Source organism: Bos javanicus, chromosome 3 (assembly GCF_032452875.1).
Source record: "Bos javanicus breed banteng chromosome 3, ARS-OSU_banteng_1.0, whole genome shotgun sequence".
Classification (NCBI taxonomy): Eukaryota; Metazoa; Chordata; class Mammalia; order Artiodactyla; family Bovidae; genus Bos; species Bos javanicus.
Window position 1 is genome coordinate 54351858 of NC_083870.1, and position 27948 is coordinate 54379805.

Genomic DNA, 27948 nt, shown 5'->3' on the forward strand with positions numbered 1-27948 from the left:
ACCATTTGGTGATGTCCATGCTTAGAGTCATGTCTTGTGTTTTGGAAGAGGCTGTTTGCTATGAAAGCAGAGACATCATTTTGGCCACAAAGGTTCATATAGTCAAAGCTATGGTCTTTCCAATAGTTATGTATGGATTTGAGCATTAGACCATAAAGAAGGTTGAACTCCAAAGAACTGATGATTTCAAATTGTGGTGCTGAAGAAGACTCTTGGAGAAGACAGCAAGGAAGTCAAACCAGTCAATCCTAAAGGAAATCAACTCTGAATATTCATTGGAAGAACTGATGCTGAAGCTTAAGCTCCAATATTTGGCTACTTGATGCAAAGAACTGACTTATTGGAAATGACCCTGATGGGGGGAAAGATTGAGGGCAAGATAAGATGGGTGCAGTGGAGGATAAGACAGTTAGATGGCATCACTGACTCAATGGACATGTATTGCTCTGGGAGATCATGAAAGACAGGGAAGCCTGGCCTCCTGCAGTCCACGGGGTTGCAAAGAGTCAGACAAGACTTAGTGATTGAACAACCGCACAAAACTCTTGTGTCCCCGATGAGACAGCAAAACAACCAAATTGTTGGTTAGAATAACATCTGATAGTTCTATGAAACAGTTGAAAGTCTAAAATAAGTTCCTCTTTTTCTGAGAACCCTATAACCATGCACTTACAGTTATAATGTTTTAAATAAGATCTGCTCCATTTCTTCTGGATAAGGAGATGAAACTAGAGAATGGGTTATCTCCTTCTGACAAAGACTGCACCACCCTGGTGGTGTTGGGCTAAAGGCAACAAAAACACCACTAATTTCTGTACCATTTTAAATGTGGCTTCCTGACTGGGTATTTATTTGATTGTTTTAGACTCTCAACTGTTTCATAGAACTACCAGAAAGTTATTTTAGCCAAAAATTTGGTTGTTTTTGATGTCTGCTTGGAGAAGCAAGAGTTTAGAGCTTTCCAGTCTGCCATTTGCTCAATTGTCTAGAATATAATCCTGGTTCTATTACTTATTCACTCAGATTTTGTGAGGCCCATTTATCTCCTTGGCAAAGGTATATAATAATTTCTAATTTGTAGATTCCAATAAGTACCAGCGTATTAATAGCTGGCTATTGAGTCAGACACGAATGAGCGACTTCACTTTCACTTTTCACTTTCATGCATTTGAGAAGGAAAAGGCAACCCACTCCAGTGTTCTTGCCTGGAGAATCCCAGGGTTGGGGGAGCCTGGTGGGCTGCCGTCTATGGGGTTGCACAGAGTCGGACATGACTGAAGCGACTTAGCAGCAGCAGCAGCAGAAGCAACATTGTCAAGTATGTATCATAGGATTTGGCATATTGGAGGCCTTCAGTGCATGGTAACAACTATGTGAATTAAATTCTTGCTGTTGAAGTGAAATTATGGAGAGTAATGTTACCTTTTCTTTTATTAATGATATCATTAGTGGTTTGAGAGAATGATATAAGATTCCCTCTGCAGTATGCTATTTCTAGGTTACATTCTGTCTCATGGAAATTAAGGAAGTCTCACTCAGTCCTAAATGGGTGTGTGCTTTGAATAACTTGGAACTGGAGAAAACTTTGTAATTTTATTTCTGCAGGGAGACTCTTAAGTTTGCAGGTAGCCATGGCATCTGGATGGGACATGATGGTCCCTATTTCTCTGGTAGAAAATGACAACGAGCAACTGTCAGTGAACCAGGAAGCTATAGAGACTCTTGAGAAGATTTCTCAGCCAGTGGTGGTAGTAGCCATTGTAGGACTGTATCGTACGGGTAAATCCTACTTGATGAACCGTCTTGCAGGACAGAAACATGGTGAGTGTTGTACTGGGGCAGAGGTCATTGCATGACTCCAACTATACCTCATATTCTTAGTTTTTTCCCTGTGCATGTGAATGGAGAATCAGATTCCCCTCAATAAACCAACCTTAAACTTAACCTTAAAATTCTTACCACTAAATCACTACCTTATCATCATTTGTTGCCATATTTGTTGTTTTACTCCTGTTAACAAAAATCTCTCCTACTAATGCCCTAAATTCTACCTTATTTCACTTGCTGAAGCACTGGGTTCTTGCCTTGTAGTCTGCTTTATCTTGAAACACATTTTACTTTTTTATGAAATATTCCCAATAATATATAACTGTGTTTGAATATCTATCATGTTCCTTCTTGAATTTTATATCTTTTTGGGTAACTCCCCTTTTAAAAATACTATTTAGTCTGGCAAAAAAATAATTTTAATTTTTTCCACTTTTCCTATGTCTCTTATCAATACAATTGTCTCTGGCTTTGAACCTCACCATTTGTTCAAAATGCCCTTATAATGGTTATCAATTACCTCCTTTTTGTCTGCTTCATGGATACGTTTTTGTCTTCATGTTGAACCCATGCTTGGCATCATTTTCACAATTAATATTCCTCCTCCCTGAAATAGATGAAACACAAAAGTAGGACATTCTTGAGGAAATAGAGAAAGCAGAATAGTGCATCCTGGGGTACTTGCATTCCAGTAAGTCTGACTTTATAGCCCTGGGCTATTTAGATTATCCTCTGTCACTGAATGTTGCTCTCTCTTTTCATTTGCAGGTTTCCCTCTGGGCTCTACAGTGCAGTCTAAAACCAAGGGCATTTGGATGTGGTGTGTGCCTCACCCTTCCAAATCAGACCACACTCTGGTCCTTCTGGACACTGAGGGCCTGGGAGATGTTGAAAAGGTAAGACAGGGAGTCACAGATGAATCCTTTTTATTCTGTATTTTCTCCTTATGTTTTTATGATCCTTTGTAATTTAGTTACTGAGATGTGTTTGTAAAATTTAGAAATTCAGGCATACTAAATGAGGCAAATCTTGGTTTGTTTGAACCCTTAGGTAAAAATCTTTTTTGTAAAGATGTTAGGTAAAAATGTTAGATAAAACTTTTTATTTATTGGCACTTGGTGGATGATTCGATTAAATTTAATAAATAAGTACCATACAGCTTAGTTCCAAGCCTTTGGGCTCAGTGCTGTAGACATCAGTGACTAAATTAATGGTCATGTTTTCAAAATGTCTTTAGTCTAGTTGATAAGACCACATGTGTGCTGTCAGATTTAATAAAGTGTGATTGAAAAAGAAACAGGTTGGAGAGAGGAAGAAGATGCACTTAAATGTAACGCCTGATAAAAAGTCAGTGTTTGTCCTACTAGAAATATTTTAAGATGAAATTTTGTTATTTTAGCTTTGTACTAGTGGATGAAATAAATTATGTCTTCTATTTGCCTTACTTTGATAATTATTTGAATATGATATCTAAATTTATGTAGTTTTCCATTTCTGCCCAAAAAGGAGTTGGAAATCATGTGTTTACTTGTTATCAAACTTTTAATTTGTAATGGGGTATACCCAGTTAACAAACAATGTGATGATAGTTTCAGATGAACGGCAAAGGAACTCAGCCATACATATATATATATATATATATATATATCTCCATTTTCCCCCAACTGACCTCCCATCCAAGCTGCCACGTAACATTGAGCAGAGTTCCATGTGCTACATACATGGTCCTTGTTGGTTATCAACTTTAAACATGTGTTTATCCAATCCGAACTTTCTAACTATCTCTTCCACATGGTCTTCCCCCTGGCAACCATAAGTTTGTTCTCTAAGTCTGTGAGTCTCTTTCTCTTTTGTGAGTTAATTTGTATAATTTCCTTTTAGATTCCACATATCAGAGATGTCATAAGCTATTTTTCCTTCTCTGTCTGACTTACTTAACTCAGTATGACAATCTGTAGGGCCATCCATGTTGCTACAAATAGTATTGTTTCATTGTTTTAATGGCTGGGTAATATTCCATTGTACATATGTACCACATCTTTATCCAGTCCTCTGTTGATGGACATTTAGGTTGTTTCCATGTCTTGGCCATTGTAAACAGACTACAATGAACATTGGGGAGTGTGTGTCCTTTCAGATTATATTTTTTTTCCAGGTATATGCCCAGGAGTGGGATTGCAGGTCATATGACAGCTCTATGTTTACCTTTTTAAGCAATCTCCATACAGTTGGAGTGGCTGTACAAATTTATCTTCCCACCAGGTGTGTAAGAGGGTTCTTGTCTCTCCACACACTCTTCAGCATTTATAATTTGAGGATTTCTTGATGATAGCCACTCTGACTGGTGTGAGGTGATATCTCTTTGTATTTTTGATTTGCATTTCTCTAATAACTAACAGAAATAGATGTTTTCCTGGAACTCTCTTGCTTTTTCCATGATCCAGTGGATGTTGGCAATTTGATCTCTGGTTCCTCTGCCTTTTCTAAAACCAGCTTGAACATCTGGAAGTTCATGGTTCACATATTGCTGAAGCCTGGCTTGGAGAATTTTGAGCATTACTTTACTAGCATGTGAGATGAGTGCAATTGTGCAGTAGTTTGAGCATTCTTTGGCATTGGCTTTCTTTGGGATTGGAATGAAAACTGACCTTTTCCAGTTCTGTGGCCACTGCTGAGTCTTCCAAATTTGCTGGCATATTGAGTGCATCACTTTCACAGCATCATCTTTCAGGATTTGGCATAGCTTAACTGGAATTCCATCACCTCCACTAGCTTTGTTCATAGTGATGCTTTCTAAGGCCCACTTAACTTCGTATTCCAGGATGTCTGGCTCTAGGTCAGTGATCAAACCATGGTGATTATCTGGATCATGAAGATCTTTTTGTACAGTTCTTCTGTGTATTCTTGCCACCTCTTCTTAATATCTTCTGCTTCTGTTAGGTCCATACCATTTCTGTCCTTTATCGAGCCCATCTTTGCATGAAATGTTCCCTTGGTATCTCTAATTTTCTTGAAGAGATCTCTAGTCTTTCCCATTCTGTTGTTTTCCTCTATTTCCTTGCATTGATCACTGAGGAAGGCTTTCTTATCTCTCCTTGCTATTCTTTGCAACTCTGCATTCAAATGCTTATATTTTTCCTTTTCTCCTTTGCTTTTCGCTTCTCTTCTTTTCACAGCTATTTGTAAGGCCTCCCCAGACAGCCATTTTGCTTTTTTTGCATTTCTTTTCCATGGGGATGGTCTTGATCCCTGTCTTCTGTACAATGTCACGAACCTCCGTCCATTGTTCATCAGGCACTCTATTTATCAGATCTAGTCCCTTAAACCTATTTCTCAGTTCCACTAAATCAAATAAGGAATTTGATTTAGGGCATACCTGAATGGTCTAGTGGTTTTCCCTACTTTCTTCAATTTAAGTCTGAATTTGGCAATAAGGAGTTCATGATCTGAGCCACACTCAGCTCCTGGTCTTGTTTTTGTTGACTGTGTAGAGCTTCTCCATCTTTGGCTGCAAAGAATATAAACAATCTGATTTTGGTGTTGACCATCTGGTGATGTCCATGTGTAGAGTCTTCTCTTGTGTTGTTGGAAGAGGGTGTTTGCTATGACCAGTGCGTTTTCTTGGCAAAACTCTATTGGTCTTTGCCCTGCTTCATTACATATTCCAAGGCCAAATTTGCCTGTGACTATGCCAAAGCCTTTGATTGTGTGGATCACAATAAACTGTGGAAAATTCTTCAAGAGATGGGAATACCAGACCACCTTACCTGCCTCTTGAGAAACCCATATGCAGGTCAGGAAGCAACAGTTAGAACTGGACATGGAACAACAGACTAGTTCCAAATAGGAAAAGGAGTACATCAAGGCTGTATATTGTCACCCTGCTTATTTAACTTATATGCAGAGTACATCATGAGAAACACTGGACTGGAAGAAACACAAGCTGGAATCAAGATTGCCAGGAGAAATATCAATAACCTCAGATATGCAGATGACACCACCCTTATGGCAGAAAGTGAAGAGGAACTCAAAAGCCTCTTGATGAAAGTGAAAGTGGAGAGTGAAAAAGTTGGCTTAAAGCTCAACATTCAGAAAATGAAGATCATGGCATCCGGTCCCACCACTTCATGGGAAATAGATGGGGAAACAGTGGAAACAGTGTCAGACTTTATTTTTCTGGGCTCCAAAATCCCTGCAGATGGTGACTGCAGCCATGAAATTAAAAGACACTTACTCCTTGGAAGAAAAGTTATGATCAACCTAGATAGCATATTCAAAAGCAGAGACCTTACTTTGCCAACAAAGGTCCATCTAGTCAAGGCTATGGTTTTTCCTGTGGTCATGTATGGATGTGAGAGTTGGACTGTGAAGAAGGCTGAGCGCCGAAGAATTGATGCTTTTGAACTGTGGTGTTGGAGAAGACTCTTGAGAGTCCCTTGGACTGCAAGGAGATCCAACCAGTCCATTCTGAAGGAGATCCAACCAGTCCATTCTGAAGGAGATCAGTCCTGGGATTTCTTTGGAAGGAATGATGCTAAAGCTGAAACTCCAGTACTTTGGCCACCTCATGAGAAGACTTGACTCATTGGAAAAGACTCTGATGCTGGGAGGGATTGGGGGCAGGAGGAGAAGAGGACGACAGAGGATGAGATGGCTGGATGGCATCACTGACTCGATGGACGTGAGTCTCAGTGAACTCCAGGAGTTGGTGATGGACAGGGAGGCCTGGCGTGCTGCACTTCATGGGGTCACAAAGAGTCAAACACGACTGAGGACTGAACTGAACTGAACTGAGGAACTAGCAATGTTGAATACCTCTTCATATGCCTCTTGGCCATCTATATGTCTTCTTTGGAGAAATGTCTATGTAGGTCTTCTGCTCATTTTTGATTGGGTTGTTTGTTTTGATGCTGTTAAGTGGTATGAACTGATTATAAATTTTGAAGACTAATCCCTTGTTGGTCACATCATTTGCAAATATTTTCTCTGAATCTGTGGGTGGTCTTTTCATCTTTTTACTGTTTACTTTGGTGTGCCAAAGATTTTGAGCTTAAGTAGGTCCCATTTGTTTATTTTTGTTTTTATTTCCACTATTCTGGGAGATGGATCAAAAAAGATATTGCTGCAATTTATCTCAGAGAATGTTCTGCCAATGTTTCCCTCTAAGAGTTTTATAATGTCCTGCTCATATTTAGATCTTTAATCCATTTTGAGCTTTTTGTGTGTGTGTATGGTGTTGAAAAATAATCTAATTTCATTTTTTTCCATGTAGCTCTCCAGTTTTCCCTGCACCATTTGTTGAAGGGATTGTCTTTCCATCATTGTGCAGTATTGCCTCCTTTGTCATAGATAAATTGACCATAGGCACATGGCTTTATTTCTGGGTTTTCTGTCCTGTTCCACTGATCTATATTTCTATTTTTGTGCCAGTATCACACTGTTTTGATGACTGTAGCTTGATAGTATAGTCTGAAGCCAGGAAATCTGATTTCTTCAGCTCCATTTTTTTTTTCTCAAGATTGCTCTGGCTGTTCAGGGTCTGTGTCTCCACACAAATTTAACATTTTTTTTTGTTGTGATTCTGTGAAAAATGCCATTGGTAATTTGATAAAAATTATATTGAATCTGTAGATTGTGTTGGGTGTTATGCTCATTTTAACAATATTCATTCTTCCAATCCAACAACACATTATATCAATCCATCTGTGTCATCTTTTATTTCTTTCGTTTGTATCTTATAGTTTTATGAGTACAGATGTTTTGCCTCATTGGATAGGTTTATTCCTAGCTATTTTATGTTTTTTGATGCAATGGGAAATGGGATTGTTCCCATAATTACACTAGGTGATTTTTCATTGTAAGTGTATAGGAACACAAGAGATATCTGTGTATTAATTTTGTATTCTGGAATTTTACCAGGAAAAAAATTGATGACCTAAAGGAGTTTTCTGGGAGTATCTTTAGGGTTTTACATGTATAGTATCATATTATCTGCAAACAGTGACAATTTTACTTCTTTCCAATTTGGATTCCTTTTCTTTCTTTTCCTTCTCTGAATGCTGTGGCTAAGACTTCCAAAACTGTGTTGCATAATAGTGGCAATAGTGGACATCTTTGCCTTGCTCCTAATCTTGGAGGAAATGATTTCAGTCTTTCACCATTGAGAATGATGTTTGCTTTGGGTTTGTCATATATGGCCATTATTATATTGAGGTAGGTTTCCTCTATTGTCCACTTTCTATCTTTTTTATCATAATTTGTTGGTGAATTTTGTCAAAAGCTTTTTTTTTTTTTTTTTGCCTCTATTGAGATGATCATATGGTTTTTATTCTTCAGTTTGTTAATGTGGTGTAACACACTGATTTGCAAATATTGAAAAATCCTTGAATTCTTGCACTAAAACCACTTGATCATGGTGTATGATCTTTTAATGTGTTGTTGGATTCAGTATACTAGTACTTTGTTGAGGATTTTTGCATTTATGTTCATCAGTGATGTTTGTATGTTTTTCATGTGATATCTTTGTCTGGTTTTGGTATCAGGGTGGTGATGGCTCATAGAATTGGGAGTATTCCTCCCCTGCAATTTTTTGAAAGAGTTTCATAAGAGTAGATGTTAATGCTTCTCTAAATGTTTGATAGAATTCACCTGTGAAGCCATCTGGTTCTGGACTTTTGCTTGTTGAAAGATATTTAATCAAAATTTCCATTTCAGTACTTGCGCTTGGTCTATTAATATTTTCTATTTCTTCCTGGTTCAGTCTTAGAAAGTTGTGGCTTTCTTAGAATTTATCCTTTTCTTTTAGATTATCCATTTTATTGGTATATAGTTGCTTGTAGTAATCTTTTATGATCCTTGTGTTTCTGTAGTGTCCATTGGAATGTCTTTTTTTTCCTTTCTAGTTTTATTGATTTGGATCTTCTCCCTTTTTTCCTGAGGAGTCTTGCTAAAGGTTTATCGATTTTGTTTATCTTCTCAGAGAGCCAGCTTTTAGTTTCATTGATCTTTGCCATTGTTTTTCTGTCTTTATTTCTTCTCTGATCTTTTTGACTTATTTCCTTCTAACTTTGGGTTTTGTTTTTTTCTCTAGTTATTTTAGGTGTTATGATAGGCTGTTTACTTTAGATTTTTCTTATTTCTCAAGGTAAGATTGTATTGGTAAAACCTCCCTCTTAGAACTGCTTTTACTGCACTCCAAAACTTTTGGATCATCATGATTTTGTCATTTGTCTCTAGGCATTTTTTTGGCTTCCTGTTTGATTTCTTCAGTGATCCATTGATTATTTAATAATGTATTATTAAATATTTAGCCTCCATGTGTTTGTGTTCTTTACAGTTTTTTTCCCTCTGATTATTGATAATTACTGATCTCTTAGTGTTGTGGTTCGGAGAAGGCAATGGCACCCCACTCCAGTACTCTTGCCTGGAAAATCCCATGAGTGGAGGAGCCTGGTAGGCGGTAGTCCATGGGGTCGCTAAGAGTCAGACACAACTGAGCAACTTCACTTTCACGCGTTGGAGAAGGAAATGGCAACCCACTCCAGTGTTCTTGCCTGGAGAATCCCAGGGACGGGGGAGCCTGGTGGGCTTCTGTCTATGGGGTCGCACAGAGTCGGACATGACTGAAGCAACTTAGCAGCAGCAGTAGCAGCAGCAGTGTTGTGGTTGGACAAGATCAGGATATGATTCCACCATTCTTAAATTTAATGAGGTTTGATTTGTGATGCAACATTTGATCTATAATATGGAGAATGTTGTTCATGTACTTAGAAAAAAAGTGTATCCTGGTCCTTTGGACTGCGTGGTCTATAAATATCAATTAAGTCTATCTGGCCTAATAGACCATCTTAGGTCTATTAGGCTTAGGTCTGTCATCTTAGGCTTATATTTCCCTCTTAATTTTTTGTTTGGATGATTTTCCCATTGGTGTATGTGGAGTATTTAAGGCCCCCACTATTATTATGTTACTGTTGATTTCCCCTTTTTAGGATTTTAGCCTTTGCCTTATGTATTGAGGTGCTCCTGTGTTGGTGCATATAAATTTACAATTGTTCTATCTTTTTCTTGGATTGAATCCCTTGATCATTATGTAGTATCCTTCATTATTTTGCATAACAGTCTTTATTTTAAAGTCTACTTTGTTGGATATAAGTATTGCTACTTCAGCTTTCTTTTGATCTCTATTTACAAGAAATGTCTTTTTATATCCCCTCACTTTCAGTCTGTATGTTTCTCTAGGTCTGAAGTGGGTCTCTTGTAGATGGTATTTATATAGGCCTTATTTGTGTATGCATTCATCCAGTCTATATCATTGGGTTGGAGCATTTAATGCATTTCCATTTAATGTAATTATAAATATATATGTTTTTGTTAACATTTTCTTAATTGTTTTGGGTTTGTTTTTTGTTGGTCTTTTTTCTTTCCTTCCTTTTTCCCCTTTTATCTTGTGTTTTCCACATAGAGAAGTTCCTTTAGCATTTGTTGCAAAGCTGGTTTAGTGGCACTGAATTCTCTTAGCTTTGCTTGTCTGTAAAGCTTTTGATTTCTTCATTAAATCTGAATGAGAGCCTTATTAGGTATAATATTCTTGGTTGTAGGTTTTTCCCTTTCATCACTTTAAATATATCATGCCATTTCCTTCTTGCTTTCTGAGTCTCTGCTGAAAAATCTGTTGATAACATTATGGAGATTCCCTTGTGTGTTATTTGTTGCTTTCCCCCTGCTGCTTTTAATATTTTTATTTGTATTTAATTTTTGTTAGTTTGTTTAATATATGTCTCAGCATGTCTCTTGTTGAACTTATCCTATATGGAACATCCAGGACTTGGATGACTATTCCTTTCTCTTGTTAGAGAATTCAACTAAAATTTCTTCAAATATTTTCTCATACCTTTTCTCTTTTTTTCTGAGATCCCTATTGTTAGAATATTCATACATTTAATGTTGCCCCAAAGATCTCTGAGACTTTCCTCATTTATTTTCATTTCTTTTCTTTATCTTGTTTTAAAAGCAGAGATTTCTACCATTTGTCTTCCAGGTCACTTATTCATTCTTTTGCTCTAGTTATTCTGTTATTGATTCCTACTAGTATATATATATTTTTATTTCAGTTATTTTATTATTCATCACTGTTTGTTCTTTAGTTCTTCTACATCTTTATTAAAAATTTCCTTTATCTTCTCAATTAATGCCTCCTTTCTTTTTCTTGAATCATCTTTTCTGACTTTGAAAGTGAAAGTGTTAGTTGCTCAGTCTGGTTCAACTTTGTGACCCCATGGACAGTAGCCCACCAGGCTCCTCTGTCCATGTGATTCTCCAAGCAAGAATACTGGAGTGGGTAGCCATTCCCTTCTCCAGGGGACCTTCCTAACCTAGGGATTGAAAGGGGGCCTCCTGCATTGCAGGCAGATTTTTTTACTGTCTGAGCTTCCAGGGAAGTCATTCTTTTGGAAGTAGATTGCCAGTCTCTTCTTCATTTATTTGGTCTTATAGGTTTTTACCTTGCTCCTTTGTCTGCATTGGGCTTCCCTGGTGGCTCAGATGGTAAAGCGTCTGCCTGCAATGTGGGAGACCTGGGTTTGATCCCTAGGTCGGGAACATCCCCTGGAGGAGGAAATGGCAACCCACTCCAGTACTCTTACCTGGAGAATTCCATGGATGAAGGAGCCTGCTAGGCTACAGTCCATGGGGTCACAAAGAGTCAGACATGACTGAGTGACTTCACTTTCACTTTCTTTCTTTGTCTGCATGGTATTTCTCTGTAATCTCTGTAATTTAATCTCTGTAATCTCTGTTTTGTCTCACTTACTCTGCTTGTGATCTTATTTTGCAGGGTGCAGGATCATAGTTCTTGCTTCTTGTATCTGTCCCTTGGTGGATGAATTTAACAGGGGTTTATGAAATCTTCCTGTTGAGAAGGACTGGTGTCTGCCCTCTGGTGGGAGGAGCTGGGTCTTATCCCTCTGGAGAACAGGGCCCTGTTGAAGGGTCCACAGTCCACAGTCACTAAAACGAGACCCATCTCAGTTGTGGGAGCACTCACTGTCCATTCAGATGTTCTATAGGCACTTTTTCCAAGCCATTCATGGGGGTTTAACCCTTGGCTTCTACAACTATAAAAAGAAGTTTCAGTTCTTCTTCCTTAGCCCCACAGCCTCTGGGGCTCAGCTTTGGTTTCAACCACACCCAGGAGAGAGGGGGGTGAAGGCAGCTACTGACTAGACCACATTTTTTCACTAAGGTGGGAGGGGCAAGAGGTTGCAACTGACCAGGCACACACGCTCACTCAGTTGTAAGTAGGACAAGGCAGCAATGACTAGGGCACACACACTTGCTCTGACAGGAGTCCTCCAAGTGCCCACAGAGTCAGGGGCTGGAGTTTGGGGAGAGAGGCCATGATGGTGGCCCTGCCCTCTGTGTGCTACTCAACAAATGGCACCTTGCTTCCATGGCAGTCTGTGCTTCCTCGAAGAGCATTTAGAGGAAGAGTATTCCTATCTGTGGAGCTCCTCACTCCCATCCCCTCAGGCTGTCTCCATGCAGCCTGAAGCAGCCCTTTTCCTAGGTTCACGCCCCAAACCCCATGCTTCAACACCCAGTCCACCCCAACACTGGCAGACACACATCTCAGGCTGGAGCATACAAGGCTGTAGCATGGACCATCTGTATAACTCTCTGCTCTGCCTCCACAGACCACCATCTGCACTTTACTCTAATAGCCCCCAAACTCCCCTACTTTTTCAACTGATCTCGCCACTGGTGAGGAAGCTTCCTTAGGTATGGCAACCTCTTTTTTCCATCAGCTCTCCACCAGGATGTTGGTCCCCTCCCATTTCCTCTTTCTTTTCTTAAGGATCCTACCCAGTTATGTGGAGAACTTTTCTTGTTCTTTTAGATGTATGAGGTCCTCTACTAGTGTTCAGCATGTGCTCTGTGTGAATGGGTCCACTTGTAGATTTATTCTTAATGTGCTTGTTGGAAGAAGTAAACCCCAGGTCCTACTATTACAATTCTATCATCTTAACTGAAACTTGCTACATTTTTAAATCTAAGAATATTGGGAAATGTGCAGTAGCTTATTTATTGTTTGGATATAATTTAAATACCCAGTTATGCCAACTATGTTTATTTTATATCACTTATGATTAATACATGTGTGCATAATGAATATGTTCTAACATTCATCAAAGAATAACTAATTATACACCAGTACTGTTATTTTATTTCCTCTAATTGAGGACAAAGAAATCCCTATGAAGAATCTTCTTTTATTTGAAAATATGGTGGCTCAGAAGGTAACACATCTACCTACAGTGCAGGAGACCAGGATTCAATCCCTGGGTCATGAAGATCTCCTGGAGAGAGAAATGGCACCCCACTTCAGTATTCTTGCCTGGAAAATCCCATGGATGGAGGAGCCTGGTAGGCTACAGTCCATGGGGTCACAAAGAGTCAGACACGACTGAGCAACTTCACTTCACTCACTGTTGTAATCACAAGAAATGCCTTTGTAATTGTCAAAGCCAATATGTCTGTCTTCAAACAATTTCTTTGCATGGTGATTAGGCTAGCTGAAATAATAGATAAGGACATGATAGAATAAGTCTATGAATAAATTTCTAATTTACAAGTAAACTCTTAAATCTATTGTTTTAATGTACTCTCTAGGGTGACTCCAAGAATGACTCATGGATCTTTTCTTTGGCCGTGCTTCTGTGCAGCACCTTTATCTATAACAGTATGAGCACCATCAACAACCAGGCCCTGGAGCACTTGCAGTATCCTTCTAGGAACTGAACTATCAAGTTTCACTGAATTTATGGGGATGGAGATGGAATCACATTTCCTTCCCTGTCACAAAATTGCCTTTAATGGTGCAAAGGGGACTCAGAACTAAAGAGAAGGTTTTTAATATTTTATTAGGAATGTGGGAATTGTGAGTAAGGAATTTCTTTTCCTTAATCAAGTCCTAGTTATGTGACAGAGCTCACAAAACTAATCAAAGCCAAGTCCTCTCCCAGCCCTGATGGAGAAGAAGATTGCCCAGAATTTGTGACTTTCTTTCCAGACTTTATATGGGCTGTACGGGATTTCACCCTGGAGCTAAAGTTAAATGGTCATTCTATCACAGAAGATCAATACCTGGAAAATGCTTTGAAGCTGACTAAAGGTTACAGGGCATGGCCTGGGCAGTGGGTGTTTGAATAGAGTGTGGGATCTACTAAATACTGTCCATCATCTCTAGGGTCGCATTTATATTTGAGATTAACATCTGTAGAAATGGTGATTAGAAACTGGGTTGCAAAGCCCTAGGGACTGAATTTTAAGTTTACTTAAGAAAAGTATGAGTGAAATTATTCAAAGCCAATTTTTTCTTTATACAATTTTTAATTTAGCACCGAGATTACATTCAGTGCTAAATCCTTCTGAAGTCAGACACTTGTGCTCCCTATTTTAGTTTCTGCTTTTCTCCAGTAGGGAAAACAATATACTAGATAATTGCAATATAAGAAATCACAAAGAGAAAGTCTGTGTAATGAAAAAAAAATTTCACACAGTTACATGTTATTCTTCTCAAAAAGGGATAAATTGTTCTAATTCTTGTATAGTTAAATCATCTACAAAATGATTTTACGTTCTAAATAAACCTGGAGTGTGCTTTTTAATCTATGACTTATCAATATTTCTGATAATTATCAGAACGTTCATTTCATTTTCAAACCACAGCTTCTTTTAATTCCCACTTACTTTTTCATTATATAATTTGCAAATAGTATGTTAGTTTAAGGGCTTCCTTCGTAGCTCAGTTGCTAAAGAATCTGCCTGCAAAGCAGGAGACCCAGGTTTAATTCCTGGGTTGGGAAGATCTCCTGGAGAAGGAAATGGCAACCCACTCCAGTATTCTTGCCTGGAGAATCCTATGGACAGAGGAGCCTGGCAGGCTACATTTCATGGGGTTGCAAGAGTCGAGCATAATTTAGTGACTAAACAACCACCACCAACTTGTTAGTGTAAAAGGTAACATTCATAGTGATGTGCACCTTGTGAAACCTGAGAGGAATATTAATTCTAATCTACTTATTTCTTGCTTTCATATTTCTATTTATGGTTTTTCAAAAAGTTATTGGGAATTCGACTAGACAGAAGAGGACCACTGTCAAAGCAAACATAATCCTTTATGACAAAGAGTTTATAGATTAATGGTGACATCTTAAAATATCAGTTTAGTTACACTTACCTTTCAGAGGTTTTTGCTAAAAATATGTAGCTTTGTACAAATAATTTTAACATCAAAATAGTTCTCCTTCAATAATCAAATGTCATTCCTAACATTTCTGATATTGTCCACTATCCTGTTTGTGGCTCTTCTTTTTGGTCCCAGAGATCAATTCTTACATAAGACTAAGTAGAGCAAACATTTATATTTGACCTTTTATTCTTTTAACCATTAGTACAGCAAACATCTAATGAAATATTCTACCATGTTCAGTTCCTGGGATGCTAGCTATAGGTTTCTTTTACTGGATTAGACATCTCCCCAAATATCTCTCTGGTTATATCATTGGTGTAAGTCTGATGTGCAAAGAAGTACTGAATGTCTGTTTTAAAGGAGTTATTACCATAAAAGTTAACAAGAATACACAAATCTGTCGTGAACACTTTTGGCTCTCTTGCTGTAAGACTGTTTCTGCTTTAATCTCTGTTTCTCTGTTCCTTAGGCAAGAATATGAAGGTACAAACATCAAATTTATGCAGAGAGTGCATCAGGGAGTTCTTTCCAACACGGAAGTGTTTTGTCTTTGACCGACCAACAAATGACAAAGAACTCCTAGCTGATATTGAGAATGTGTCTGAATACCAACTGAATCCTAAATTCCAGGAACAAACAAAAAAATTCTGTTCTTACATCTTCACCAATGCAAAAACCAAGACACTCAGAGAGGGAGTCCTGGTAACTGGAAATTGTAAGTCTTTTTTTCCTATTATTATGAGTAGCAATATACTGCAGATATTTTATATAATGTGTTTTTCAGTATTTCTGTTGGATTTTATATGGAATTCTGGGCTTATGGACATTCACACTCCATGAAAAAAATGTGTATATTTTATAATTATCTTATTTGGGGGATTATAAATCTCTCCCATAAACTGCAAATTTTGTCATTGATATCTGTGACTTCCGTTTATCTGAAAAATTTCTCTATTCAGAATAAAAATCACTATCTCAGTATAAAAACAGAATGTGCCATTTTCTCAGGGGAAACCTTATACAATAAAAGTTCTTTGCAAGGTGAAAACAAAAAATATTTTGAGAGTTTTGTGTGGTTCAAAAATCAGTACCAGCCTATAAATCTCTGAAAGTACCTTTAAAGCCTCAGAATTAGGAATAAATAAAATCTGATATACATTGTCTTATCTGAATACTTACATAAGCTATTTTGCTTTTAAGGTTTTAGTAGGATACTATATTTTCAGATACTCCTTAATATGTTGGATACAGGTAGATTTTCAATTTTTTTTTAGTCCCAAGGCCTGAAGAACCATAAAAGTGAAGAGTCAGTAGGAAAACAAAGGTGATGATAGTAAAAGGAGATATGGCTCTGTGTGTGTGTGTGTGTGTGTGTGTGAGAGAGAGAGAGAGAGAGAGAGAGACTTTAGAAATGTAATCGCATAATCTTGTATTTTATGGACCAATTACTTGATATTTATCCCTTAAATTTGATGACCTATTTAGGGCTGGAAAAGTTGGTTGTGACCTACATGAATACCATCAACAATGGAGCTGTACCTAGTTTGGTGAATGCAGTGATGACTCTGGTTCATCTGGAGAACTCAGCAGCTGTGCAGAAGGCAGCTGGCCACTACAGTGAGAAGATGACCTAGAGACTGAGCATCCCACAGCCCCATAAAAATATAAGCAGTACACTCTTTGGAATAAATGACAGCAAGATTCTCTATGACCCACCTCCCAGAGTAATGGAAATAAAAACAAAGATAGGATGCAGAACAAAGGAAGAAAAAGATAAACAAATAGAACCTAATTAAAGTTAAAAACTTTTGCACAAGGAAGGAAACTATAAGCAAGGTGAAAAGACAGATTTCAGAATGAAAGAAAATAATATCAAATGAAGCAACTGACAAAAAATTAATCTCCAAAACACACAAGCTACTCGTGTAGCTCAATACCAGAAAAATGAACGACCCAATCAAAACCTAAGCAAAAAAACCTAAATAGACATTTCTCCAAAGAAAACATAGACATGGCTAATAAAAACATGAAAAAATGCTCTCAACATCTCTCATTAGAGAAATGCAAATCAAAACCACTTTTGTGTATCATCTCACACTGGTCAGAATGGCCATCATGAAAAAGTCTACAAACAATAACTGCTGGAGAGGATGTGGAGAAAAGGGAACCCCCTTACACTGTTGGTGGGAATGCAAACTGGTACAAACCACTGTGGAGAACAGTTTGGAGATTACTTAGAAAACTGTGAATAGATCTGCCACATGACCCAGAAATCCCACTGCTGGGCATATACATTGAAGAAAACAGAATTGAAAGAGACACATATACTCCAGTGTTCATTGCAGCACTGCTTACAATAGCTAGGACATGGAAGCAACCTAGATGTCCATTGGCAGATGAATTGATAAAGAAGTTGTGGCACATATACACAATGGAATATTCAGTTCAGTTCAGTTTAGTCGCTCAGTTGTGTCCAACTCTTTGCAACTCCATGAACCACAGCATGCCAGGCCTCCCTGTCCATCACCAACTCCCGGAGTTTACTCAAACTCATGTCCATTGAGTTGGTGATGCCATCCAGTCATCTCATCCTCTGTCATCCCCTTTTCCTCCCGCCCTCAATCCTTGCCAGCATCAGGGTCTTTTCCAATGAGTCAACTCTTCGCATGAGGTGGCCAAAGTATTGGAGTTTCAGCTTCAAAATCAGTCCTTCCAATGAACACTCAGGACTGATCTCCTTGAGGATGGATTGGTTGGATCTCCTTGCAGTCCAAGGGACTCTCAAGAGTCTTCTCCAACGCCACAGTTCAAAAGCATCAATTCTTTGGCACTCAGCTTTCTTTATAGTCCAACTCTCACATTCATACATGACTACTGGAAAAACCATATCCTTGACTAGAAGGACCTTTGTTGACAAAATAATATCTCTGCTTTTGAATATGCTATCTAGGTTGGTCATAACTCTCCTTCCAAGGAGTAAGCATATTTTATTTATTTTTTTTTTTCTTTTTAAAAAAAAAATACAACGTTTCCCACCAGGAAGTCCCAGTGGCCTCCTTCCTGGAGAGTCAAAAGGCAGAAACAGGTACAGGTGTGATTCTTTCTCCTGCTGGGCTCAAGTCAGCATATTTTAATTTCATGGCTGCAATCACCATCTGCAGGGATTTTGGAGCCCCCCAAAATAAAGTCAGCCACTGTTTCCCCTGTATACCCATCTATTTGCCATGAAGTGATGGGACCGGATACCATGATCTTAGTTTTCTGAATGTGGAGTTTTAAGCCAATCTTTTCACTCTCCTCTTTCACTTCCATCAAGAGGCTCTTTAGTTCTTCACTTTTTGCCTTAAGGGTGGTGTCATCTGCATATCTGAGGTTATTGATATTTCTCCCAGCAATCTCGATTCCAGCTTGTGCTTCTTCCAGCCCAGCATTTCTCATAATGTATTCTGCATATAAGTTAAATAAGCAGGGTGACAATATACAGCCTTGACATACTCCTTTTCCTATTTGGAACTGGTCTGTTGTTCCATGTCCAGTTCTAACTGTTGCTTCCTGGCCTGCATATGGGTTTCTCGAGAGGCAGGTCAGGTGGTCTGGTATTCCCAACTCTTTCATAATTTTCCACAGTTTATTGTGATCCACACAGTCAAAGGCTTTGGTATAGTAAATAAAGCAGAAATAGATGTTTTTTCTGGAACTCTCTTGCTTTTTTGATGATCTGGCAGATGTTGGCAATTTGATCTCTGGTTTCTCTGCCTTTTCTAAAATGAGCTTGAACATATGGAAGTTCATGGTTCACATATTGCTGAAGCCTGGGTTGTAGAATTTTTAGCATTACTTTACTAGTGTGTGAGATGAGTGCAATTGTGCAGTAGTGTGAGCATTCTTTGGCATTACCTTTCTTTGGGATTGGAATGAAAAAACTCAGCCATTAAAAGGAATGCATTCGAATCAGTTCTAATGTGGTGGATGAAACTGTAACCTATTATACAGTGTGCAGTAAGTCAGAAAGAGAAAGACAAATACTATATATTAATGCATATTTGCAAAATTTAGAAAGATAGTAATGACTGTCCTACATGTAGGGCAGCAGAGGGGACACAGATATAAAGAAATTTTGGACTCAGTGGGAGAAGGTGAGGGTTGGATGATTTGAGAGAATAGCATTGAAATTGTACATTACCATTTATAAAACAGATGACCAGTGGAAGTTTGATGCATAAAGCAGAGCACCCAAAGCCGGTGCTCTGGGACAACTCAGAGGGATAGGGTGGGGAGGGAAGTGGGAAGGGGGTTAGGATTTGAGTAGACATGTATACTCATGGCCAGTTCATGTTGATATATGGTAAAAACCATCACTATATTGTAAAGTAATTATCCTTCAATTAAATAAATAATTTAAACAAAATGAAAATTCTTAAAGAGATGGAAATACCAGACCACCTTCTTGCCTCCTGAGAAATCTGTATGCAGCTCAAGAAGCAACAGTTAGAACTAGACATGGAACAATGGACTAGTTCCAAATTGGGAAAAGACTACATCAAGGCTGTATATTGTCACCTTGCTTATTTAACTTATTTACAGAGTACATCATGCGAAATGCCAGGCTCGATGATGCACAAGCTGGAATCAACATTGCTGGGAGAAATATTAATAACCTCAGATATGCAGATGACACACCATTGTGGTAGGAAGTGAAGAGGAACTAAAGAGCCTCTTGATGAAAGTGAAAGAAGAGAATGAAAAAGCTCACTTAAAACTCAGCATTCAAAAGATGAAGATCAAGGCATCTGGTCCCATCACTGCATGGCATATAGATGGTAAAACAATGAAAACATTGAGAGACTTCATTTTCTTAGGCTCCAAAATCACTGCAGATGGTGACTGCAGCCATGAAATTAAAGATGCTTGCTCCTTGGAAGGAAAGCTGTGACAAACATAGACAGCATATTAAAAAAAACAGAGACTTTACTTTGCTGACAGAGGTCTGTATAGTCAAAGCTATGGATTTTCCAATAGTCATGTTTGGATGTGAGAGCTGGATCATATAAAGAAGGCTGAGCGCCGAAGAATTCATGCTTTTGAACTGTGATGCTGGAGAAGACTCTTGAGAATCCCTTGGACTGCAAAGAGATTCAACCAGTTAATGCTAAAGGAAAGCAGTCCTGAATATTCATTGGAAGGACTGATGCTGAAGCTGAAGCTCCAATTCTTTGGCTACCTGATGGAAAGAACTGACTCATCGAAAAAGATCCTGATGCTGGGAATGATTGATACAGGAATAGAAGGGGATGACAGAGAACAAGATGGTTGGGTGGTATCACTGACTCAATGAACTTGAGTTTGAGCAAGCTCCAGGAGTTAGTGAAGGACAGGGAAGCCTGGCATGCTGCAGTCCATGGGGTCATGAAGAGTTGGACAGGACTGAGCAATTGAACAATATCTGGGGAACTATAAATCTCTCCCATAAACTGCAAATTTTGTCACTGATATCTGTGACTTCCATTTATTTGAAAAATTTCTCTATTCAGAATAAAAATCACTATCTCAGTATAAAAACAGAATATGCCATTTTCTCAGGGGAAACCTTATACAATAAAAGTTCTTTGCAAGGAGAAAACAAAAAATATTTTGAGAGTTTTGTGTGGTTCAAATATCAGTACTAGCCTATAAATCTCTGAAAGTACCTTTAAAGCCTTGGAATTAGGAATAAATAAAATCTGATATACCCTGTCTTATCTGAATACCTATGTAAGCTATTTTGCTTTTAAGGTTTTAGTAGGATACTATATTTTTCAGATACTCCTTAGGTTGGATACAGGTAGATTTTCAATTCTTTTTTAGCCCCAAGAATCATAAAAGTGAAGAGTCAGTAGGAAAACAAAGGTGATGATAGTAAAAGGAGATATGGCTGTGTGTGTGTGTGTGTGTGTGAGAGAGAGAGAGAGAGAGAGAGAGAGACAGATACTTTAGAAATGTAATCTCATAATCTTGTATTTTATGGACCAATGACTTGATATTTATCCCTTAAATTTGATGGCCTTTTCAGGGCTGGGAAAGTTGGTTGTGACCTACGTGGATACCATCAACAATGGAGCTGTACCTTGTTTGGAGAATGCAGTCACATCTCTGGCTCATTTGGAGAACTCAGCAGCTGTGCAAAAGGCAGCTGACCACTACAGTGAGAAGATGACCCAGCAACTGAGCCTCCCCACAGACACGTTCCAGGAGCTGCTGGAGGTGCATGCAGCTTGTGAGAAGGAAGCCATTGCCATCTTCATGGAGCGCTCCTTCAAGGATGAAAATCAGGAATTCCAGAAAAATCTTGTGGTAACTCGTCTTAATACTTACCATTTCTCCCCTCCCCTTGATGAATGAAACCTAGAAATGCCACTACCAGCCGCATGGCTCACCCCTCACTCAAAAGCAGTCTGTGTTCTCAGGAAGGATAGAGTTACAAAGGAGTATATTTTGTTTTTTATTCTGTTAAACCTCAGTAGTTTATCTAGAAATCTCTCTAGTTTTCTGATGAAAAATAAGTATATATATCCTCCTAAAGTATATATATCTTTGGATTCCAAATATGTCTGGAACACCCAAAAGTCATTCTTAAGTTGCTCTAGTTTTCTGTGAACATCATCCCATGAAGAAGAATCCAAATTTCTCTAATCAGACCCTTATGCCAGGCCATTTTCAACCTAGGTTGCTCCTTGCTGTAGCATTGAATATAGAATCAATAGCTGCAATGAACTGTAGAGATTAGATAATGCAACACCAACATTTCAGATGAAGAACCTGAAGGGAGGTTGAGAAACTTTCCTGTGGTCTTTCAGAGAGTTTTCAGGGTTGGGAGTAAATCAGAACTTGTGATTGCTTTTTTAATTTTGTGTCCTCCAGCAAAATATTTTTCTAATAAGGACAGCAGTTAGACCATTCTTTCTATCAAATTCTTTGAAATTTTATCCCCTCTTTTTCATTCTTCTTGTGACATCCCTCTACATTTCACTTCCAGGAAATTATAAAGAACAAGAAGGAGGATTTTGTGTTACAGAATGAAGAGGCATCTGTCAAATACTGCCAGGTTAAACTTGATGAGATTTCCAAGACCCTAATGGAAAGTATTTCAGCGGGCACTTTTTCTGTTCCTGGAGGTTATGAACTCTACAGGAAAGCAAAGGAAAGGTTTGAACAGGATTATCATCAAGTGCCCAGAAAAGGAGTGAAGGTGAGGACACATAGAGCATGGGGAGTCTACAGAATAGAGTCTAAAGGGGTCTCCTGAAAATCTGAGAGCACAGAACTAGGTGTGGGCAATGAGAAAGCATGGAGATATCATGACAGCTTTAGCTCTTAAGATCTACTACTTGAAATTTATTCCTGAGGAGAGTAGAGATATGTATTCTCAAAACATGAGTATGGAGCTTGGACTTGCTGTAGGAAACCACCACAGAATTTTAAACATGAAGCAAAAATTACATACATGTTTTTGCAGCACTAATCTTCTCAGTGGAAATCTAAGTTCTATGCTCCTTCATGGTTCCCCAGGCAAATGAAGTCCTTCAGAGCTTTCTTCAGTCACAAGCAGCATTAGAGAAATCCATCCTGCAGGCAGATAAAGCACTCACTGATGGGGAGAAGACTGTAGCAGGTATGGGGTAGCACTCTGCTCACAGTGGGATGGGTAGGTTCCTGCAGTGACCTCTAATAGGTACAAGAGCAAAGCCTTCCTGATACAAGGAACTTCCTCTCCTTCTGTGAAACAACTCTACTACATCTGAAAACAGCAAGAGATGTGGTTGGATGTGGTTAGATGTCAGCCAAACAGTTTTTCCCATCACATTCTGAAATGTGCTCTTGATGGTGTGGACACAGGGTTTGGGGTGTGGGGTATGGCAGTGGGAATTCAGAGATTTCTCCTCTCTTTCTAATTTGGTTTGGTCTCTGAGCTCTGGAGCATAAAGATCTGTCTTCATCTTACTTTTATTCCTTTCTGAACTTTCCTGGGGCAGAAGAGCGGGCTAGGAATGAGATAGCTGAGAAGGAACGGGAGCTGCTGAAACAGAAACTGCAAGAACAGCAGCAGGAGATGGAGGCGCAAAAGAAGAGTTTCCAGGAAAACATAGCCCAGCTGACAGAGAAGCTGGAGAAAGAAAAAGAAAACCTACTGAGAGAGATGAATATGATGTTGGAGCATAAGATGAAGGTAAGTCAGGCTGTGGCCTTAGTCGTGCTCAATGGTCATTACCCTGGGACATCAGGAAGGGATGGGCGAAGTTTACAGCAAGACCATGGAGGAAGCATCATTGCCATTTACTGCTTCTGATTCATTAAAACCCTTAGAATTATTCCTAAATAATTAAAAATATTAAGAATAAAAAAATAAGGCTTTAATTTCTACTATACATGTAGACTTTGAAGAGTTCAGGACGAGTATTGATTCCTCAAACCCTTGGAAATTACAAATAGGGTTTAAGTAGCTATTTGGGGAAATTTTAAATGATCCTGGGAAGCTCAATTAGACAGATATTCCAACAGTATATATTTAATATGAGCAGCAACTAGTTTGCTTTCAGGATCCCTGCCAATTACCAGGAACTCTGTTCTCAGCCATAGGCCCTGAGATAGAGCTATGCTGCAATAAAACTATCAAAAATGTCCAAACTTAAAAACACTGGGATGTGGCAGCTTCTAAACTTGCTGCATTGCCTCCAGGGGTGGAGAGATACCCAAGATACTGTATGGCATAAAGAGAATTCTATCATTGTCCACTTGGATGTCCTTATAGCAGATTTCTATAATTCTCACCATCCTGAGAATTATTGCAGCCTGATCCAAGGTTACCTCTGAAATGCATAACATTTATCTGAAATGCATAACATTTGTCCTCATGTGAGGCTTAGCCTCCTGGCAAAACCCAATAGTGTGTGAATATTAGTAAGGCTGTAAACTACACTTTCTCTTAATAGTCCTGTCAAAACCAGGAGATAGTCCCTGTTACAAAACTCCCCTTTCTTGATTGAGTAAGAGAGAACAATTTTATGAGTAAAACAAAGATAGTTTGACAAAGTTCTTAAATGCAAAATGTAGTCTTTGAAAAAAATGAGAATTTAAAACATATTACTTCCCTCTTTGCTTTATTTCTAGGTCCAAGAAACTCTGCTTAATGAAGGTTTTAGAGAGAAATCTGAGTTGATGAGTGCAGAAATAAATCAGTTAAAAAATATGATTGATGATACTAAAGAAAAGGATACTCCCTGGGTTACAAAAGCCTTGGACAAATTTGGTGATGAGCTCACTTCAATATTGAGTTCTCCAGCTAAACTTCTTGGGCAGATTGTGAAAGGGATAGGCTCTTTATTTAAAAAGTAGCTCTCATTTCAAAGAAATTATGGAGCATGGGTATATGTTCTGGACTCTTTTTGTTATGCATGCTTTTCATTTTTGTTCAGCAAAGCTTCAAATATAAAAAGTGGCTACTAGAGGATATCAATGTCTGGCCCATATTAGATAAAATAAATATGGACATTTTGAAATAGCAGGTTCACTTTTAGGATATGTATCTGTATGTGGAAAATCATGTATTATATATCTGAGTGCACACACACACACACACACACACACACATATATACATACATACATGAAAGAGGTTCATCAAAGCACTACTTTTAAAGGCAAAAGATTGGAGTCTAGTTAAATGTCCATCAGGAATCTAGTTAAATGTCCATCTATAAAAATTGGTAATATACTTTATGTATGTGCAATACTGAAATACCTTGTATTTAGCCAATAAATGGACTGCTGCTGCTGCTGCTGCTGCTGCTAAGTCGCTTCAGTCGTGTCCGACTCTGTGCGACCCCGAAGACAGCAGCCCACCAGGCTTCCCAGTCCCTGGGATTCTCCAGGCAAGAACACTGGAGTGGGTTGCCATTTCCTTCTCCAATGCATGAACGTGAAAAGTGAAAGTAAAGTTGCTCAGTCGTGACCGACTCAGCGACCCCATGGACTGCAGCCCACCAGGCTCCTCCGTCCATGGGATTTTCCAGGCAAGAGTACTGGAGTGGGGTGCCATTGCCTTCTCCGAATAAATGGACAATGCAGCTCCATCTGTATGAATATAGAACAAACTTGAAGATATACTATAGAGTGAAAAAATAAGGTACAAGTATTATGGATAATATTTTCACTGCAAAAAGATATGGGCACCCATATGTATGTAGAGATAAAACATCTCTGGAAAGATTTATTAGAAATTGGAATCATTGATTCTTTCTGAGGAGAACAGCATGTGGAAGGGGCACATGATTTTCATTATATACTCCATATTTCAGAAAGATTGTATTACCATTTTGTAAATAAGTTACTAGGAAAGCATAAAATGTAATACAATTATAATACTAACAAAAAATGTGAAATTTGCTATTAGATGATGAAATTGCTCATTGCCTCTAGAAATGACATTAGCTTGCTCAATGAATTAGATCAGAATACTAAAAAGTATAAAATTTGCATCCTAACCTTGCTTTCATTTTGTCCTTGGCTTTTAATTCCTTGTATTTGCTTCAAAAATAAGGTATAAACTTTCCTGTTACCCTTTGAAATCACAGCTAGAGTAGTATTTACTTCCTATGTTTGAATTATACTTTTAAGATAGTAGAAGCAGATCACTAAACATTAAGAATATGCCCTGATGAGAGGAATCCCATCACAGTTGAATGTTCAGTGGTGGCCTGGCTGCAGTAGGCAAGTGCAGAAGCGGGGATTTACCACTGCAGAAATAGGTGCCCTGATGCTATTGGGGATGATATGCCCTGATGATGGAGGCCAGGTGTTGGCATTTAAATAATCAGAAGTCAAGTACATGCAATGATAGTAATGAGCATCATAGTTTGTCTTATCTTAGGTTGCTATAACAAATTACCATAGATTGGGTGGCTAGCAAAACAAATGTTTATTCCTCCCATTCTGGAGGCTGTAAGTCCAAAAGCAGTGTGCCAGCATTGTTGGATTCTTGGTAAGCATCCTACTCCAGCTTTACAGATGGTAGTTTTCTTGTTGTGTCCTCACATATTGGGAAAAGAAAGAAAACTCTTATGATATGTTTTTGTTTTAAGGGCACTAATCAGATTCATGAAGGTCTCAACTTCATGCCTAATTTCCTCCTAAAAGTCTCAGTTCCAGATAACATCATACTGGGGAAAATTTGGCATTTAGGGTTTCATTAGATGAATTTTGAAGAACACAAGCATTCAATTGATAACATGATTGGACATGGCAGCCAGTTGGATGTGACCAGGTGTAACTAACTCTGGTACTTATTTTCAAATAAAAGTAAAGTTCCTTTGAGGACAAGAACAATTATATATATATATTTTTGTATATCTCCATGGGGTATGTTTAGACAAAGAATGTACATAATAAGTATCAGCTTGGAAAAAAAAAAAAAGGATACATGTGTGACTGTTTTCAATTGCCAGAAAGACATGAATACTCAAAAGGTCTGTGGTAATACTTCAGATTTTAGACACCAGATAAATGTCTCTAAGGTGATTTAAGGCTAACAGAATGAAAGAAACTTTTCTGGCATAACACCTTCCTCTGAGTCCTCGTATATCACAGTCTGTGCCTCTGCAAAGATGTTAACACATCTTTACTGAAGAGTTTAAATGGTTCCATCCAGTTGTGGCCTCAAATGTTCAAAAGGAAGAATGACTTTGCCCTTTTAAAGCAAGAAACTTTATATCAATGAATATGTGACCAATAAATTGAAAAGTTTAATGTAAAGGCAAACTATACTATATAAATATTTGTTTCCACTGACAACTCAAATCAAATATGTGTTCTAATCTCTTAGAGATGCTCTGAATTGAAGAACAAGAAGAAAAAAATTGACATTTTCAAATTGGATGCATATGGGATATCATCCAGTGCTTGTATTTCTCTGACTTATTTCACTTAGGTGTTCTAGAAGTCCATCCATGTTGTCTCCAATGACAGGATATCCTCCTTTTTTGTGTGGCCAAATAGTGTTCCATTGTGTGCATGTGTCAAGTCTTTTTTTATTCTTTCAAGCATTAGGGAGCATTTAGGTTATTTTCCTATGGTGTCAATTGTGAGGAATGCATCAATAAACATGAGAGTGCATACATTTCTTTGAAATACTGTTTTTATTTCCTTTCAATAAAAATAATAGAACCAACATGTAGTGATCATTTAAAGAAAGACAAAGTCTTTTAGAGGTTGTTAACTGCATTGTTGCTGTTCAATTGCTAAGTCATCTCCGACTCTGCAATCCCATAGATGGTAGCATGCCAGGCTCTTCTGTCCTCCACTATCTCCTGGAGTTTGCTCAAACTCATGTCCATTGAGTCAGTGATGCTATTTAATTATCTCATCATCTGTCATCTCTTCTCCTTGTGTCTTCAGTCTTTTTCTATCAGCGGGGTCTTTTCCAATGAACTGGCTCTTTGCATCAGGTGGCCAAAGTTTTGGAGCTTCAGCTTCAGCATCAGTCCTTCCAATGAATATTCAGGGTTGATTTCCTTTAGGATTGACTGGTTTGATCTCCTCGCAATGCAAGGGACTCTCAAGCGTCTTCTCCAACACCACAGTTTATTTATTTATTTTAAATTTAAATTTATTTATTTTAATTGGAGGCTAATTTCTTTACAATATTGTATTGGTTTTGCCATACATCAACATGAATCTGCCACGGGTATACACATGTTCCCCATCCTGAACCCCTCTCCCACCTCCCTCCCCGTACCATCCCTCTGGGTCATCCCAGTGCACCAGCACCAAGCATCCTGTATCCTGCATTGAACCTGGACTGGTGATTCATTTCTTATATGATATTATACATGTTTCAATGCC

General features: G+C 38.3%; 1 protein-coding gene across 1 annotated transcript; it reads left to right on the forward strand.

Annotated features, from left to right (window-relative positions):
* The first annotated feature begins 1631 nt into the window (after positions 1-1631).
* On the forward strand, positions 1632-27518 carry LOC133245190 (guanylate-binding protein 6-like). Its single transcript, XM_061413162.1, has 9 exons — positions 1632-1821; positions 2596-2723; positions 13789-13996; positions 15546-15791; positions 21126-21406; positions 22089-22301; positions 22622-22724; positions 23086-23279; positions 24221-27518. Exons 1-9 carry the CDS (start codon positions 1632-1634, stop codon positions 24443-24445), a joined length of 1788 nt encoding a protein of 595 aa, XP_061269146.1. The 3' UTR covers positions 24446-27518.
* The last annotated feature ends 430 nt before the right edge of the window (positions 27519-27948 follow it).